General features: G+C 38.9%; 3 protein-coding genes across 8 annotated transcripts in view; 1 reads left to right on the top strand and 2 right to left on the bottom strand.

The window, feature by feature from the left end:
* Window positions 1–1,914: 1,914 nt before the first annotated feature.
* COA5 (cytochrome c oxidase assembly factor 5) lies at window positions 1,915–6,893 on the bottom strand. Of its 2 annotated transcripts, XR_014589411.1 has the most exons (4): window positions 6,719–6,893; window positions 6,222–6,305; window positions 3,928–4,085; window positions 1,915–2,065 (listed from the first exon to the last, which is right to left on the bottom strand). XR_014589411.1 is itself a non-coding variant. In XM_083855814.1 (3 exons), exons 1-3 carry the CDS (start codon window positions 6,818–6,820, stop codon window positions 4,044–4,046), a joined length of 228 nt encoding a protein of 75 aa, XP_083711940.1. In that variant the 5' UTR covers window positions 6,821–6,893; the 3' UTR covers window positions 3,780–4,043. The 2 variants fall into 2 exon arrangements, 1 of the variants encoding a protein (XP_083711940.1); XM_083855814.1 differs by lacking the exon at window positions 1,915–2,065 and having other exon boundaries at window positions 3,780–4,085.
* A 48-nt stretch (window positions 6,894–6,941) lies between these two features.
* On the top strand, window positions 6,942–13,691 carry UNC50 (unc-50 inner nuclear membrane RNA binding protein). Its single transcript, XM_083885130.1, has 6 exons — window positions 6,942–7,024; window positions 7,727–8,010; window positions 8,860–8,980; window positions 10,851–10,990; window positions 11,067–11,168; window positions 11,699–13,691. Exons 2-6 carry the CDS (start codon window positions 7,731–7,733, stop codon window positions 11,833–11,835), a joined length of 780 nt encoding a protein of 259 aa, XP_083741256.1. The 5' UTR covers window positions 6,942–7,024; window positions 7,727–7,730; the 3' UTR covers window positions 11,836–13,691.
* Window positions 13,692–15,461: 1,770 nt separating this feature from the next.
* MGAT4A (alpha-1,3-mannosyl-glycoprotein 4-beta-N-acetylglucosaminyltransferase A) overlaps window positions 15,462–17,668 on the bottom strand; it is a 73,045-nt gene continuing 70,838 nt past the window's right edge. For all 5 annotated transcript variants that reach the window (XM_083885129.1, XM_083885128.1, XM_083885125.1 and 2 more), the window contains one exon: window positions 15,462–17,590. In XM_083885129.1, coding sequence (XP_083741255.1) covers window positions 17,564–17,590 — 27 coding nt within the window. In that variant the 3' untranslated portion in view covers window positions 15,462–17,563. The remainder of the gene's footprint in view (window positions 17,591–17,668) is intronic.

Raw genomic sequence — 17,668 nt, 5'->3', positions numbered from 1 at the left:
TGATAATCAATCCCCTCAATGCACTATTTACGCTCATCTCCCTCAGCATGCCAACAATCCAACAGCCTGTAACAAATTTCTTCCCACTCAGAATCCCAGAAATCATCCTGCTACGACTGTTAGTGAGGTACAGCTGGTACAGAACCAAAAGCCTGAGACAAGACCTAATAAATATTAGATCTCTGTGACCTCAGAAAGACTTTAAAACTTTCCCCACAAAAAAGCCTCAGAAGTTCCCATCACAAATTGACTAGGAAAAGTTCACATTCTTCTTCCTTTGAGTGGTAATGAAAGACAACACAATACAATTTTATAGTAGCACAGTTTATCATTAGAACTTATGAATCCTGAGCTGATTTCTGCTTTGCTATTTTTCTGTAGCTCCTTTTAAAGCAATAGTAGCAACACTGCAGATTTTAAAAATCTTGTTCTAGGTCACAGAGATTTACTTTCCTTTCCTCTGTTACCAGAAAATCTTTAGGGAAATTATCTTTAGAGAAATTATTCCATTCCATTTCACTCAGCCCATTAGTACCTACAGGCCTGCCAAAAAAGAATATTGCTTATGCAAGTCTCCATCAGGACACACCAACCTCAGCTTGACATAAAAATATTTTTTCAATATTTAGCTACTAAAATATATTATTACTTTAAATTTATCACCTTCTACTGACCTAATTAAGCAACTGTTAAAATGCTAATCTTGTTGCTTCTTCTCCTTTCAGTGTTCAAGAACACTATTAATAAACCTAGTGTAAATCCTGAAAATAAAGCATAGTCTCCTCTTCAAGTAGCTGCTCTCTATGTTTACAGAATTTTCTTCCTACAGACTGTCAACCAAGCCATTGTGGAGTGTGCCACTTACAGAAATAACTGGTTTATGATTTTCTGGAGGTATCTGCAAGAAAACCAAGCCAAAACCAGAAAATTCAGCAGGCAGATTTGGGGAAAAAAAATGAGAAAGGATCTTAAGGTTTCTGGTTATTATTCTACTCCAGTCAACTACAACTTGGAATTAAGCTCTTGTGCTCTTCAGCTTTAGACAAGACACATATTTACAATAAATACATGTATTCTAAATGACCACATATCAAGGCAGGGTAAAATTCATCATCTTGACAAAGCTGCTACAGTTCTGTATTTGTAAATTTTCTAACCACAGGCCTAAACAACAGATACTGCTTACCACCTACATTCTGTGGCTGCATTTTTAGATGATGACTTCATTTAATGCTCTTCTTATGAGTAGAAGGTGTTAATTTAGTTTGTTCCAGGCTTTCACTGAAAAGATATAATTTAAAATGTTTTCTTTGAAAAAAAAAATCTCATCCAACTACTACTACTCTCCAGAAACTTTAAAAGCAAAGAGAGACTGGACAACTGGTTTCTTATGCCACCCAGTGAATAATGAACTCTGTAATACAAATACACCCATTATGGAAGCAGAAAATATTTCAAAAGTGAGGGTTTTTTTAAGGATGCTTTGTCTTTCCTTCTGAGAGGCACATCTTAACTACTAAATGCGTGATATTTTTTAAACACCAACCCTTTTCTCTCATTTTCAACGCATGTACACACGGGCCTTCGTTAAACAGACTCATATGCTAAGCACTCTGTACTAACTTGAAAGAACAGTTAATAGCCTAAAGAATTTTCAGAGTAAATGACCACAGCCTATTTTTTATCATCACAAACATGTGAGCAGTTTTGCAATATGTGTTTACAGCTCTGTAAATACAATTGCATTTGCAGGATTGCACCAAAGAGAGAACATTTAAATTGCTGAAATGGGATGTTGTAACACAGACAGGTCCTAAACTGACAGAGCCACAGCCTGCAACGTCAGTCTCCACAGCATTTAACACCCTCTGACTCTCCATCATGGAAGACCAATGAGAGGAACACGAGCAACAGTGAGATCTTTGCAAACTGTATTCTTTACTTATTCAATACAATTTATTAGCACTGCTTATATTTGTGATTCTAAAACTAGTATGAGCCTTTTGGTGCCATGCAAACCATGTGTCTTCACCAACCCAATTCCATAGATCCCATCTTGCAAAACCTACCAAAGAACAGAAACATGCACTTTTTTAGTAAGAGTCAGTAATGTAGCACAAGGCATGAGAAAAAAACATCAACATATTTAAATAAAAACATTTTGTGCATTAGGAAAAAAGCTGTAATCAAATGCATAGGACTTAGGGCATTAATGAAACAAATAATTTTTCCCAAAGGAGCATTAATATCTCTGAAGTAGGACAGTGCTCAAAGTCCCAAGATAACTATATAATTACTTATCTTTAGACAGAGTATTATGTTACACAATATTGGAAGTGAAAAAGTGTCTTGAGCAGATCAGTATTTTGATATCTACTATAGTATTTTCATACTGTCTAGGTAGTTTAGTGAACCATTAGGAAGTTTTGACAGTAACATTGTATTGGATCAAATAATACACCTGTTCTGTTAATTATTAAATCCATAAAATTTCCAATAGATTTCATTTTAATACTTGATTTCCACTGGATCAAGAAGATTACTGAAAATAACTATGTGCCTGTCTATGATGTAGCAATCTTTCTGCTCCCTTCCAAAAGGAGTTGCTGCAGCACCATTAGGTGAGGCTTAGTGATTATGGTGGAGGAAGGAATAAAGATCACTTGAACAATCAACCTACAAGCCCACGCAGTACTGCACACCATGGAAGAGTCCTTGACTACCAAACTCACATACCATTCCCACTCCTCTCTTTAACTGACATTGAAATACCTGCCATGTGTCTTTATATTTATTTTTAGTACCTTTTTTATGCTTTTCCCCATAGAAAAGGCTTGTGAGTAATACTTTGGAATTAGAGTGTTAAGCTAAAAATACTCTTATAGACATCAATCACCATTTTATTGTATGTAAAGAGGTAATATGGTGATTAGGCTGTGGAAAACAAAGGACACTTACAGCACTTAACAAATGAGCTAGCTCCCACATGATCAACAGAACACAAAAATGTGAAATCAGAGTTGATTTAGGTGGCAAAAATAAAGTCCTACACACACAAGGAATATAAACATTCTCTGACTCATCACAGAACAGTTGCTTAAGACAGATAGAATTAAATAGTCAACATGTGCTCATTAACTGAAGTCACCAGTTTTAGAAACAATAAGTGTTGCATGCATCTGTTCAGACTGAAAGTATATAAGACACCTGGCTATAAACTTCAGCCAAGAAAAGAAGTTACTATGGCTCCCTCCCCTCTCACTATTTCCTTATCTTGCTTCTAATCAGCTTGCCTGGAGCTGAGTTTCCAGTAGTTTCCAGTAGCATTTATTTCTTAAAGGCTTGTAGAGGTGGAGATACCGAAGGAAGAAAAAGTTCTTCTGGAAAAGCAGTTCTTATACAGAACCAGTAAACACCGACCATAGTAATGGTTTAAGCATTATTTAATGCTTCTTACTCCCATAAATCCCACTTCCTTAGCAGTGTGGGACTGAAAAACACCATCACTCTCATCTATTACAGCTTAATTGGGTTGCAAATCTACTGGAGAGGAAGCAGCTTGCACAAACATTTTACAACCCTGGTTAACTCCTCATCTCTGAAAATAGCTCTATTCTGAGAAACCCTCTGAAATACTCATCTACTAAGGAAACTCTTCCTCAACACATCAAGTAACTCCCAGTTCCATATCTTGTATTTTTTCTAATAGTAAAAGATTATCAGAATTTACAGTAAAGTCACAAAAGACCACTCCAAAACAGAATGATAACTTCTGCAGCTTGTTCTGGATTTCACATTTTTATTGCAAATACATGACAGGTACCCATTTTGGCCAGAACTTGCAGCCTTGCAGCTTTATGCTTGCCTTCTTTTTAACATTTCAATGCACATCCAGGTCAATCTGTTGGAAAACTCAGGAGTAGATACCTTCTACAAAAACACTGCATGAAAAGATGCAGCAGGTACCATCTTCTTTAGTCTCTGGTTTGTGTAGAGTACTGATGAACTCCAAATTCCAACGGCTAGGTCTCTTGATGAGGACTTCAGTATCCCTTCCTTCCTCTGAATCTTGCCCTGGTATCCAACTGAAAATTGAAGACAATATATTAAGAGCAGGTATTTTCCAAAAGGAGTATTGTAGAGTGTTTGTGCAACCTCGGCACTTTGTGACAACAGAACAAAGGCCAGAATAAAGAAGAAAACTAGTGATGTAGCAAACAAGCCACAGGGGATTCCAATGAAAGAGGCATTATATGATCTTAAACCTCCCACTAAACTAAAATTATGTGATAAGCTTCCTGAGCATTCTGAAATAAACAACATAAATGATAGAAGAGCAAAGTAGGATGGCAAGGAACCCATGAAAAACAAGGTAGTGTAAATCTGCTTAGATCAGTTTTGCAAATGTAACCGATAAACTGAAGGAGGAAAATTCAGATCTGGTTGAAGTGGGCAGTCACTATAAATGTCTGTGAGGAGAGGGATAACTTAAATACATGAAGTTTCTGGAAAAAATACAACCAAATTAGTAAAAAAAGAAAAAAATATTCAGATTGTAAAATCTGCACGTTTATTCTTGGCGATTACAGAAAAAGCATTATTGAAAGGCTAAAGATGATGGTAAAGCTAAAATAAAAGCCGCAGTGCAGTACTTCCAGAAGCTAAAGAGCAAGTTCTTTCTCAATGCAGCAGAAAAACATACTTAGATCTTGGGAGAATTCTCCTGAACTTAGATAGCCAGTCTTGAAGATGGCAGTGGCAGACTGCAACTCAGCCATATTCTGATATTAGACTGAGGAGATTTATTTGAACACCATTAACTAACCTTCTTCCAGAATTCAGAACTGCAGCAAAATTTGTAAAGAGCTAGACTCACGATGACACAGCTTGTCCAATAACCAAGCAGCTTTCACTTTAAATCTTGGCCCTACTTCAACATGTAAAGTGTACTGAAGCTACTCCACTGATAAGACTTTCTCTTTCCTTGAAATAAAAACAGCATCTAGGTAAAACCCCCGATGATTTTAGCATAAAATTTATTATAAATTCTATCTGTAAATTATATCTGTATCTAGTGTCTAACTTGGTTTTGGACACTCTTTAAGTTTTACTATTATAACAAATAACAAGCTTGACTGAGCATGAATATTGAAATTTACAGAATTAACAGAACAAGAAAAACATCACTCATAAGCCTTAAAATTTGGGAGAGTTAAATAAAATCATTTAAGAGCCAGGCCTCTTCCTGCATGACTGGAAGCATTTAGCTAGAAACTCAGTTTCATCAAGCTCCCTTACCAATCCACAGACAGAAAGATACAGGCACATCACCAGGAGATACATATGCTTTTACTGCAGCTTCATATAGGTATTTCAAACTTTTAATATACAACATCTTCCCATATACAAAAATAATAATTTGTGACTTTACGGATTAATATGGTTCATATAGAAGAGGTACAAAAAGCTGCTACAACTAATACAAAATGGAAGAAAAATTTAAAGTACCATTTCAGCTGCTCTTCATCAGATAAAAATAAAGAGCCCTGCACTTCTCATGTTTGGAAAGTTTTAATAACATCTTTACCACATCTTAAATATGCTTTAAATGTTATAGAACCACAAGCAAAAAAATCCTAAAACAAGGAACTCCTATCAAAATACAGAAAACTTTATCTAATTACATTTTTAAAAATTACTTGTCATTTAAACATGGGATAGTTCATTATATAAGAAACTGTTATTTATCATGAATTGTAGTACACCAAGAAAGTTAATGACTCAACATGAATTCAATGCAAGATCCTGCATCAACAGTGAAAATCTCACTGCACTTCACTTAAATATTCTCTATATAGATGTTTTTCAAAGACCTTACAGGCAAAAGATAGCTTGTTGACATTTTATCTTACAATTACCTAATCTACTAATATTTTTTAACCCAAAACTTTACTAAAAACAACAGTGAAAATACCTACCTCACTTACCTGTGACATTTTAAGCCTAATCCAATTTAAACGTGTTTTTCCAATTTTTCCTACTCTATAGCTTCTTCTTCATGAGAACTGAGTATAACACACATAGTTTAATTAGGATTCAAAGGCAAGAGCTGCTCTGCTTAATGACACCCACCTTACTGAAATAATGTGTTTTTCTTAAAAAGAGGGGAGGAAAGGACAAGGAACCATCCAGGCCAGTAGCAGAAGACACACCACACTTACCATTGATCTTTTGCATGCAAAGAATGTCATTTGCAAACTCCTACAGTGTCCTTCCCTCAAGCATTCTTTAGGACTTTTATTTTCCTAGTATACGGAAGAAAAAAAAAAAAAAAAAGGATTAAAATTTTGATTTCTACATGCCGTCAAAGAGACATCAAAACACTTCACAGAATCACAAAACAGCATCACCGAATACTCTGAGCTGGAAAGCGCCCACAAGCACCACCTGGCCCAGCTCTCAAGGGAAGGCCAGCACAGGGATCGGACCCACGACCCCGGCGCTACCAGCACCACGCTCTGGCAGCTGAGGAATTTGGGTTGGAAGGGGCCTTTGAGGATCATTTACTTCCAACTTCAGAGAAGTTCACCAGGGATTTCGCTCCGGTGACCCGCACTCCCCCGTGGAGCTGTGACTCCCTAAACTGCTGTAAATAACCGGAAAGAGGCCGTAAAGGGCGGCGAGCGGGCCCCCGGCCCGGCAGGGCAGCCCCGCTCACCCGCAGGACGCAGGGGCTCTCCAGCAGGCACTGCCGCAGGTCCTCCCTCACGCCGCCGCAGGCACGCCCGTCCTCCTCCTTGTCCTCGTAGTACTTGGGCATGGCTGCGAGCCCGGCGCTACGCCCCGCCGCCACCGCCGCCCGCCGCCATCCCGGGCGCCGCCTGCAGCCGCTTCCGGCGGGGGCAGGAAGGCTCCCGCGCGCCTGCGCCGCGGACGGAGGCGGAAGGCTGCGGGAGGCGGCCGAGTGGCGGTGGCGGTGCCGGGCCGGGCGGGGCGGGGGTCGCGGCGCGGGCCGGGGCGGCAGGTGAGACCCTCAGCGCGGGGCGGGCTCGGGGTGTAGCGCTGCCCGGGCCGAGATCAGCGCGGGCCCCGCTGAGGGGGCCGGGGCTGCCAGCGGCGGCCGGGCCGCTCCTAAGTCACGGTATCGTACACCGGTATGGGCTGGAAAACACCGTACAGATGATCCGGATCCAGCCCCGCCGCCGTGGGCAGGGATATTTCCCACTAGACCAGGTTGTTCTAAGCCCCATCCAGCCTGGCCTTGAACGCTGCCAGGGCGTTCACAACATCCCTGGGCAGCCTGTGGCGGTGCCTCACCCCCCGCACCCCAGAAAGGGGTTTCTTCCTTGTATCTAACCTAAATTTCCCCTGTTTCAGTTTGTACCTGTTACTCCTTGTCCTGTCACTGCAGTTCCTGATGAAGGGTCCCAGCTTCCCTGTTTTCCCACTTCAGATATGGGGAGGTGCTAGGAGGCCTGCGAGCAACCTTCTTTTCTTCAGGCTGAACTGCCCCAACTTTCCGGCTTGTCTTCATAAGGGAAGTTCTCCAGTCCTCTGACCAACTCCATGGCCTCCTCTGGACTTGCTCCAACAAATGTCATTGTTTGTGCTTGCGCTCAGTTTTTGTCACTTCAGCATTGCAGCCGTGGCCTGCATCGCGTTTTTTTTTATTTGTACCCCATACTGTGTGCAAAATCAAATACATCCTTTGACATTCTTTCTTTAGCAAGATGCTGCCAACCACACTGGTTAATTCTGGGAGCCAGGGCAATGGTGTCCTGAGCCCCAGAGATGCTGCGAGGCACACGGCCGGAGCAAAGCGCTACAAGTACCTCCGGAGGCTCTTCCACTTCCGACAGATGGACTTCGAGTTTGCGCTTTGGCAGATGCTTTACCTGTTCACTTCACCACAGAGGGTTTACAGGAACTTTCACTACAGAAAACAGACAAAGGACCAATGGGCGAGAGATGATCCTGCTTTCCTCGTGCTGCTCAGTATCTGGCTCTGCGGTGAGTGCGGGAGAACAGAGAGCAGAAGGAAGAAGGAGGGAATGTTTAGGATGAACGTTTATTTTCTTTCTAGTAACACACACACAAAAACCCCCAATCTGTATGGATGATCTTTTAATCAAAGTAGAACAGAAGAAAAAGGCCTAACCTTTTTGAAGTTAAGGTGGGAAGTAGAAATTGGAGTAAGCTTAAGTGGTACTCTGTAGTCATGAATTCATCTCTCCATTGCAACTCCTTTTCAGTTGCATTTTAAACTGCATAGTTCACTGTAACTTTACAGACAGTAAAAAAACCCTATGCCACTTGGCAGTGTTTTTGTTAAAAATACTGAATATTTGGTTGACCTGAATATTATGGATAAAACACTGTTTTTACCATAAATGCCCTGGTGAGATTCTATATATTGCAGAATTAAGCTATAAAAAAGTGGCTAATATAAATGACTGAACTGCAAATTCAGTATTGTCTCAGTTGCCTTCTATTAAATAGTGTATTGTTGTTTGTAATATAAAAACTCTTAGCTGAAATAGAATTACACATGTGGTTTGAGTTAACAAGGAGCTTTTATAAAACAAAGAATGTTCTACTGTAGCATTGTCTGAATTTTTTAAAAAATAGTTTGGGTGGACCATTACAATTAGACCCAAGTACAGATGAGTGTTCATATTATGAATAAATTGCATTATATCTTGTTTTTGGTTGAAAAAAACTAAGCTGTTGGACTGAAAATCTCGGGGGGGGGAATATTAAAAGGAATAATATAACAGGATACTTAAAAAAACCCCGTCAGTTTAAGATCTCATGCTTTCGTTTCCACAGCTGACTTTAATGATTTTTTTCTGCTTTCAGTGTCTACTGTAGGATTTGGATTTGTGTTGGACATGGGCTTTTTTGAAACAATAAAACTTCTACTTTGGGTTGTATTCATAGACTGCGTAGGCGTTGGGCTCCTGATTGCAACTCTGATGTGGTAAGTAGTGATTTCTGAAGCCCAGTTCAGTATTGCTGTTCAGACACAGTGAGTCTTCTGCTGTTTGTGAGACAATTGGTTCTTTGTTTGGGGTAAACTTACACTCAAGTGTTGACTATAGGTTTTATGCTGTTGTAGTAGTTGTTTCAAAATGATGCCTTAAAAAAGAATACATCTCTTTCTTTACTATTTCCTACAAAGTTAAATGGTCAGAAGGTCTGTATTATGATGAACATTCCAGCTTTTTTTCTTTCTTCCTTCCTGAGCTGGTTAATGTTCAGCAATAATGCCAAATAAAAAAAATAAAGGTGATTAAAAAAAAGAAAAAGGTGTTCAATCAAAGTAATGAATGAAAAAGTCAAGTAGTGTTAGCCTGAGGATGATTCTGTTTAAGCAACACACACTTGGCCTGTGCTTCTTGCTGAAGATTGTATCTAGTGCCACAACAACCACAACTGTTCTGCCTTGTGCTTGGCATCTTTTTGCTTTGTTGGTAGGTGCTGCCAGTTTTATCCTCTACTGTCCAGAGACTTGCAGAAGTAGAGAGGCAGGAGCAGGTCATTTGACAATCCAGGCCTCATCAGCACCATAGATGTGTCCTGCAGCAGTGAGGGAACCATGAAATGATGGGAAGCCACTGTTTCTGTGTTGCGGCAAGGGGAGGGCACCAGAGAAAGATTTTTTTATTTTACAAGGAACTTAAGAAAGCAAAGGCATTTAAGAGTTCTTAGGGATGGAGCTGACATCTTTGAAGTGATGATGACTGGAAAAGGGACAAAGCCTGACAGTGGCCTCAGGAACTCCTGCTTGTAATTGCAAAATTGAGAATGAGGTACATAAAAGAAACGGAGGTGATTGATGAAAGGTCCACCTGACCTATGCTCCTGTCGAGGACAGCAACCCATAAGTTGTTTGGGGAAGAGCTTATAGTAATGCTCCCTGCCCCCATCCTCCAGCAACTTGTGCTTCAGGATGGAGTCTCCTAAGGCAGAAGGACTTCAGGTTCTGCTGGTTTTCCTCTGTCTTTCAGTCAGCTTCCTGCAGGCCTCAATACTAGTTACCTGGCTTGAGTTTGGTTCAAGTCCCTTCTTCCAGTGCAGGCTCATCTTTTTTCCTAGAAGCTCCCCCTCATTCCTAATGAATCTAAACCCCTCCTTGCCTCACCCTCTCCTTGCCTTGCACCCAGGCTCTGCCTCTTTGCAACCTCACCCCTTGGCACAAAGAGGTCAGAGGAAGCTTCATGAAAAATCTGGTCTCTTATTTCTGAGCATGTTTTGACTTCTTGTTCCTCTTCTAAATGGAGTAAATATTTTGATGTCAGCAGAGCTGAAGCTGGAGGAAAGAGCCTTCATTCAGTAGCCTGTAATACTGGGCAGTGCACACTGCATTTGCAGATCTTTTCAGTACTAATGGGCACGTTAGGAACATGCCCTCCTCCTGTCCTTGCAGTGCCTCAGTTCTGTAGAGATGAAATAAACCATCTCTGTGTGAGGTGTGCTGATCCTGTACGAGCACTTCACTGAAGTCATCTCCGTGTGTATACAGAGAAAAGTGGCAGATTGTGACTACACTGATAAATTGTAGCATTGATCTCTTCTTTATGAAGTTTTGTTTCTGTATTACCCGCAGGGTATTTCAGCTGCCTGGGTATGCTGGTATTTCAGCATGCAAGGGATGTGATGATAGTTTTAACAAAACCATTTTAACAATAGTCTGGTCTGCATGATTCTTGCGTGTTTTTATTCCCAAATAGCAGAAACTTTGTGGTGGAGAGTAGGGATCACATATGACTTACTACATCAAACCTATGTTTTGTCAGTCAGCTTTATAGATTCAGATTAACAGCACTCTCAAATATCTCTTCATGTAGGTTCATTTCAAATAAGTACTTAGTGAAGCAGCAGAACAGAGATTATGATGTGGAATGGGGATATGCCTTTGATGTACATCTGAATGCTTTCTACCCTCTTCTAGTCATCCTGCATTTTATCCAACTGTTCTTCATCAACTGTAAGTAGAATACTTTGAGCTCTCTGCTTCAAAATGGTGCACTATCAAAACAGCTGAGAGCAGTTATCTCTTGCAGATGTCATCATATCTGATTCTGTCATTGGGTATTTTGTTGGGAATACATTATGGCTGATTGCAATTGGCTATTACATCTACGTGACATTCCTAGGATACAGTGGTGAGTAACATCAATTTCTTTTGTATTTGTTTGACTAAAAAGAAGAGCATGTTAGAGCATGTTTTCAGGCTATTAATTTGATCTTAGCATATTATTTGTAAAGCAGAGGCTTAGCTGCATGTTGAAGTAATTCTTTCTTTGTGGTAAATGAAATTTGATAGAAATGTACCAGCCCATGTTTTCAGCTGGATGAACATCTTAACAAAAGAATTTATATTCTCCACCTCACCAAATTCCCTTCTTGTATTAGACCTGTAGCACCACAACTTAGTTTTCTTGTTCCTCTGTAAATGCACTTGAAGATGTTTGCATTAGATAAAAATCCTGTAATGAGTTTAAGACCATAGTTTTAGGTAAAACAGTTCCCCAAGGCATTTAGAGATAACTGTAGGGCTATCAGGGCAGAGATGTCTGAGGACAGCAGAACAGAACTATTTTTTATTGCTGCCTTGCCCCAAGGCTATTCTACATGAAGCACCTTTTTTAAAGAGCACTACTTTATACTTGCTTCAATATTGCTTCTGTTTCAGCATTGCCCTTTTTGAAGAACACAGCTATTCTTTTGTATCCATTTGCACTTCTCATCATGCTCTATTTGATCTCATTAGCATGTGGATGGAACTTCACCAAGATGCTTTGTTCCTTTTATAAGTACAGAGTGAAATAAAACTAGGACTTCATGTATCTAATGTTTATTTTGTTTCTACCTTAGCCATTTTGACAGTAAAGAAAAATTAAGAACATTTTGTAAATGGTTGTAAATTTCTCTTTATTGTAGATAATTGTGTAAAAAAGTTTGAAGTGTCCTTTTTTATTAAAATATTTACAACAGTAAACATGTTAGCAATTTTGTTCAAATACTTTCGCAGTACATTCCTAAAAACAAGTTACTTGTACATTTCTGTAGCTTAAATTTAACTGCAACAAGTCTATGTAGCATAACTCTTACTGCAGATACTTTGCACATACTGGCATAAGCTCTACTTTATGAGGGGTTTAAGTGACACAAAAAAGCAGTTTTCTTGAAGAGTAATATTGGAATACCTTGCCTTGGGACTGTGTGAAAGTACAGATCTTAATAGTGTTGCAATGGTAAAGCAACAACTGTCTCTAGATACAGATCTGTCCTCTCCTTGTATAAAAGATTGTGAGAACAGATTTACTTTAGTGACTACTTCAAATATACATGGACAACTCTGGCACACAGAAGAAACAGTGATGAAAGGCACAATTAACATGACCCATATCAGGTTTCCAAAGATAGCAGCAAGTTTTAAACCCAATCTCTAACAGTCCAGTGGGTATTACTACATCCACCATTCTGAGTGGCAGGTCAATGAACATGGAAGGAAAGTACAAGTTGGTTTGGCTACAGGGGTGGGCTCATGGCAATGCCTGCAGCTGTGAAGTCCACAAGGCAGAAGTATAAACTGACCATCACAAACAATACCTTATGGAAAGTGAAGATGACAGCTTTCCAATGCAGTGTTCAGCATGAAACATGAGCTCTAGGATTCAGTTTCCAAAACAACACAAGAGTAAACTGGTTACAGTAAGACAATTTCAATACTAGAATTTGATCTCTAAGGAAAAACTATAATTTATCTTAAAATACCAAATATGCTGGCAGTGCATCTTACAGTACTGTGTGTTTCAGCCACTGTTAAGGCTTGAAGAGATTCATGTTTCCCCCTCAGCAGATGCTGAGCAACATTCTCCTTTAAACAAGGAAAGCACTGAACTGCTGATCCATGGAAGGTGAAGGATTCCAGTCAGGATCTGCTCCCTTCCTGGCTAACAGCACAAGCTCCCGTCCTGCAGGCAGCTGCAGCCTAACTGTTACACCTTTTCCCTAATAGGAATCCTGGCATTGCTGATCATCCATTTCAGTTCAACAGTAAAAATACTTTGTATTTAGTGCCCTGTGGTGCGATACCATTGAAGTACTCCGGGCCTGTGTACCTTCCCTTTAGAGATACCAACGTTTTTCCCCTTGAAAGAAGGCTTCATCATTCTCAAAATTAAGCTGCTTTAACTCCCAGCAGTTCACTGTTTACAGCAGAACTTAGCAAAACCTTTAGAGACCACTAAAGTCAGAAAGGTGACACTAAGGACTAATTCACCAGGTCTCCATGGGCTATGTGTTTTACATCAGCAATTAATGCTAGCCTGAAAACACCAGTTGTTTAATAGCTTTCAGCCTTATGCTGGTGATTGTAAAGATGATTTAAAAACAAGGACTTTTTTTTTTCCCTTTCTAGCTAGAGTTACTTGTTCTAGCTTTTCAGAATAGATCCTTCCTAGTAAGAAAAAATGTAAAACCTTGGGTTCATGTATTTTAGGGGAGTAAGGTTTGAGAAGATTTCATTTTTCTTCTCCCCTATGAGACTAAAATAATACTTTCTAAGTTGGAGGTGAACTACAGATTACTATGATACTTCATCTGGAGCAAGTACTTCCAACAAAAGACAGAGATTACTGAAATTGTAATATATCTGGGGAAAAAAAGAAAAAAAAAGGAAACTGGTACAGTTTCCAAGTTTTTCCAAAGAGTAATCACACTTCAGCTCATTCATGGAACTGTGTTTCACACAGGCAAAGTATAAATTGCTTTGCTCTAAACTGACTCAAGGTATTTAAAAACTGCTTCAAAACAGCTAGACAAGCAGTGATACGACAGAAGACTCCAGTCTTTTCTTGGTCCATGAATCACATCTATCTGAATTTTTCTAAGCCATCTTTAAGTACAGAAAAAAAATGAATATATCCATAAGAATTTTTTCCATCAATGAAAACACACGGTTGAGATGCCTGCAAAAGCTCAATGCCTTATACAGTGCTTTAGAAACACTCTAATTATCACATCCTGTTCACATTATTTACAAAGTTTTCAGTAGGATGACCCACTGAATGAGCAAAGCAAGATTACACTGACAATCTTGTGTTTCCTTGGTCCCAGGCAATCCTGATCAGCTCAGAAAAGCAAATGGTCACATCAGCCAGTCTGTTTGGCATCCAGTATAAGTTCATTTGCCCAGATAATGAAGGTTTCTGGCTATGCCTTTGGTTTCACAGAAGTTGGCTTTTCTGAAGCTTTAACAGCATCAGAAGGAGCTAACAGGAGCATAGGATAGTGCAGGGTCTTTTTAACACTTACCATTATTGGATAACTCTTTAAGATTCAGTAGCCTCAAGGGGATTTTTAAGGTAACAACAAAAATAACTTGAATGCATGTAGGGAAAAACTCCCTCAAAACAGGTAATAGGCTTAAGATGCTGTTTAAGATCTCTTATGATAATACTGTCCCTTCCAATGGAGACATGCAGGAGACATCGGCCCAGTAGACCCAGTCACAAAGAATACCCAGGCTAAAGGCTGATGAGCCAAACAGCCCAGGTGCCCTTACTTCACCATACTTCCAGGAAGGAGACTTGCACCACTTTAACCTGACTTGGGGATTGGAATTTAAAGGTACAAAGCCCAAAAAAAGCTGTCTGCTGAAATAATCTACCTGATTACACCAGCTCTGAATTGACCTGGATCTATGAAATAGAGAATTTGTACTCATGTGGCACATTTATCTAGAGAGCCTGTAAGTTCAGGAACATTGAAAGTATTGAAGCAGCCCAGAGTATTTTCAAATCCTACTACTATACTGTAATAAAATGCACCAATCTTTAGAAAATGACCCACATTTTACTAGTTTAATCTGTTGTCTTGGATAAATTTCTTCTCAACATTTTTGAAAACTAAATATACTACTAATCAGTCTTGCAATCAATGTGGTAGGGGTTCTATGTATTTAAATATATTAGGAGTTATTCATCTTAACAACTGTGGAACATCAGGAACAGTGATGCTTTGAGAAAAAGCACACAGCTTTCTTACATAAATGGTACCAGTAAACTTCTGGACTCACAGAAAATGGAAAAGGTCACTGTCATCAAAACTAATTATATTCAGAAACTGCAATATCTCACGTATTTCTGCAGTCTGGATTGTAATAAATAACCCTAGTTTAAATAACTTGCATCATTCATTCACAGACACAGCTGAGAAGAAAACCTAAATACTTTCTCAGACCTTTGCTAGCTGATGTGTGATAAAAAGCTGTAGCATGTTGGTAATTTGATGGCAGGGCATTATACAGGAAACAAATGGGGCTGTAGCACCACAATAAGCTAGAGACAGGATTCAGACCCTAGTTGCCCACATTCCTAAATCCAAGAATAATCCTAATTTATGTGACCAGTGCTTAGCTTATGCCCTCAGTGTCTATGGGCAACACAAGCTTTCCAAGTAAGATTTTATTTACACCACCTGATGCAATCAGAAAAAGCAAACAAGGTCCACTTGGTAACTTATTTTTCTTGATTTTACACCAGTCAGTCTAAACAGAAGGTCTTACTTCTGTGTACAAATCTTGTCTTCCCTGTGTCCCCAGACAACATAGTTAAACCAAAATGACAACAGTCTGTAGAAGTAGTTAAGTTCTTCAACTTGAATATTGCTTAACTGTCAAAACTATGGCACAATTCTCCAGACAACAAGGCAGAAGAGAAGACATGTTAACACTATAACCAGTGAGGGTGTGATGGAGAGGCAGGTTCAGGCTCCTATTCCTTATATCATGAAAGAAAGGCCAAATCTGTCAGCCAAACTTTAATGGGGAAGTACAAATTCAAGACCCCTGCTCTAGATCAGGGAATCTGCAACAGGTTTTGTGCATCTGTGCCCTGATCAAAAAGACAATAAAGGTAATTTTCAACGTAAGTGATTCTATGATTCTGTGTTGTGGGTAGCAGAGTGTGGCTTTTTCTACAGGGAAAGCTGACCAGCTTTTGAGATGTCAGTTCCAGGAGGCTGGTTCACAGCACAACTGAGAACACCCAAGCTAGCATGGATGCCTCCCTCCAGTGTCAATCAGGCACTTTATTCCTATTAAAGTGAGGAAATCCTGCTTCTCTTTCTCCTGGCCATTTCTGACTAAATGAATTTTTCCCATGCCTGAGTCCTTACACAAAAGCAGCTAAGCAGAAGGACTCTTAAGAAAAGCAGCAGCATTAGTACTGCAACGGTTCCACTGTGATGTAATCCAGATTACATTCTGTTCCTGACCAAATTTCTGATTCATTTAAGATTACTGTTGTTTCCCTTGCAATGAAAAGGCAGGGTACTAACTTGAGGCCAAATTCAGTTCCTACTATAAAGTTAGTGTGAGTTACCATACTGATCCATAAAGGAGTCAAACTAAAACCTTGTTCTTAAACAAAGGAAGAAAATAAACTGTAACTACTCACTAATGTATCCAAAATAAACATTTCAATAACAGAACTTTTTAAAAGGAGATCTCTGTAAATCAAATGTATCTACTGTTCATTCTTTTGATAAAAGGTAACCTCTTGTCACTCCAAAGCAAAGCTGGAGAATGATTTTCTTCAGTACAGAAAATGAATTTGTTCAGCCTAGGAAATGTTTACAAATATTTTTAGAAAGAACTGGTTTGGAGTAAAAAAAAATTCTTCTAAAATGCAATGGATTCAATCTAAAATCACTGCAGATTTAGTACATAATATGAAACAAGACATTTCAACATGCTTTTTATGTGGCTACAAACTGTACATAGTGGAATTTCATAGCCCCAAAGAATAATGCTCTTCAGAACTCTGTTTATGCCTCTGAACATCATTCAGTTTCTGTGTATAAAACTACATAATTTAGAAACTTAATCTTGTTTTTTTAAACATGGCAGTATATTTGAAATATGGTATTAATTTATGTTTGCATCTCCAAAGAAAAATGTAGAAAGATAACTTAAACTAGAGAATTCATAAAAAAACTATATCAATTTAAAATTTTACTGCATAAAAATATGTACTTTTCAAATTATTTTAATAAATTAAATATCCCTAGCATTTTTAATATATATCCCTGACAGTCTATAAAAGAGGGTTCTTGTTATAGAAAATAAATGGAACTCCGAAAGTACCCCCTTCATAAAACTTATTTAACAATAATTATATTTCTTTTTCTTCAAGGAATGTAACAATATGTACAACTCTATATTACTATACTATCAAAATAGTACAGGTTAAGCGTAGCAGGGTTCTGCAACCATAAGATGGTAAAGTCACATTACAGTGGAGGACAACTTGGGCCTCGGACAAACGTTATCAGTGTGGCGCATCAGTTTCTGGATGGATCAGATAAGAAGGGGTAAATACAATCTTCTCATCTACAGTAGATTTCACAAGAGGTAGAGTTCAAGTGAAAAAGAATGACAATTTGAATAAGGTGCATGCTCAGTATTTTCAATTTGTGACTTGCTAAAGATGTCGGACTTTATAGGAAGAATTTTCAATTATTCTTTTTCCTCTAAAGCAGATTTCCATGATCAGTTTGTAATCTTTTTAATATGAATCTGAAATAGAGAATCAGAAAAAACAAGTCACAGTTTAGTGTATTACATTTCTCAGTAATGAGGTAACTACTTTTAGTG

Source organism: Zosterops lateralis (assembly GCF_965231275.1).
Source record: "Zosterops lateralis genome assembly, chromosome: 2".
Taxonomy (NCBI): domain Eukaryota; kingdom Metazoa; phylum Chordata; class Aves; order Passeriformes; family Zosteropidae; genus Zosterops; species Zosterops lateralis.
Note: the sequence above shows the minus strand (reverse complement) of the source record. Positions and strands in the feature narration are given on the sequence as shown.

Excerpts from the sequence above, each read along its gene's own strand:
- COA5 (XM_083855814.1), bottom strand. The coding sequence starts at position 6,820 with ATGCCCAAGTACTACGAGGACAAGGAGGAGGACGGGCGTGCCTGCGGC. Across the intron at positions 6,306-6,718 it reads AGAGCCCCTGCGTCCTGCGG|GAAAATAAAAGTCCTAAAGA; the intron begins GTGAGCGGGGCT and ends TCCGTATACTAG. Across the intron at positions 4,086-6,221 it reads TTGCATGCAAAAGATCAATG|TTGGATACCAGGGCAAGATT; the intron begins GTAAGTGTGGTG and ends TTCAATTTTCAG.
- UNC50 (XM_083885130.1), top strand. The coding sequence starts at position 7,731 with ATGCTGCCAACCACACTGGTTAATTCTGGGAGCCAGGGCAATGGTGTC. Across the intron at positions 10,991-11,066 it reads CCAACTGTTCTTCATCAACT|ATGTCATCATATCTGATTCT; the intron begins GTAAGTAGAATA and ends TATCTCTTGCAG. Across the intron at positions 11,169-11,698 it reads GACATTCCTAGGATACAGTG|CATTGCCCTTTTTGAAGAAC; the intron begins GTGAGTAACATC and ends CTTCTGTTTCAG.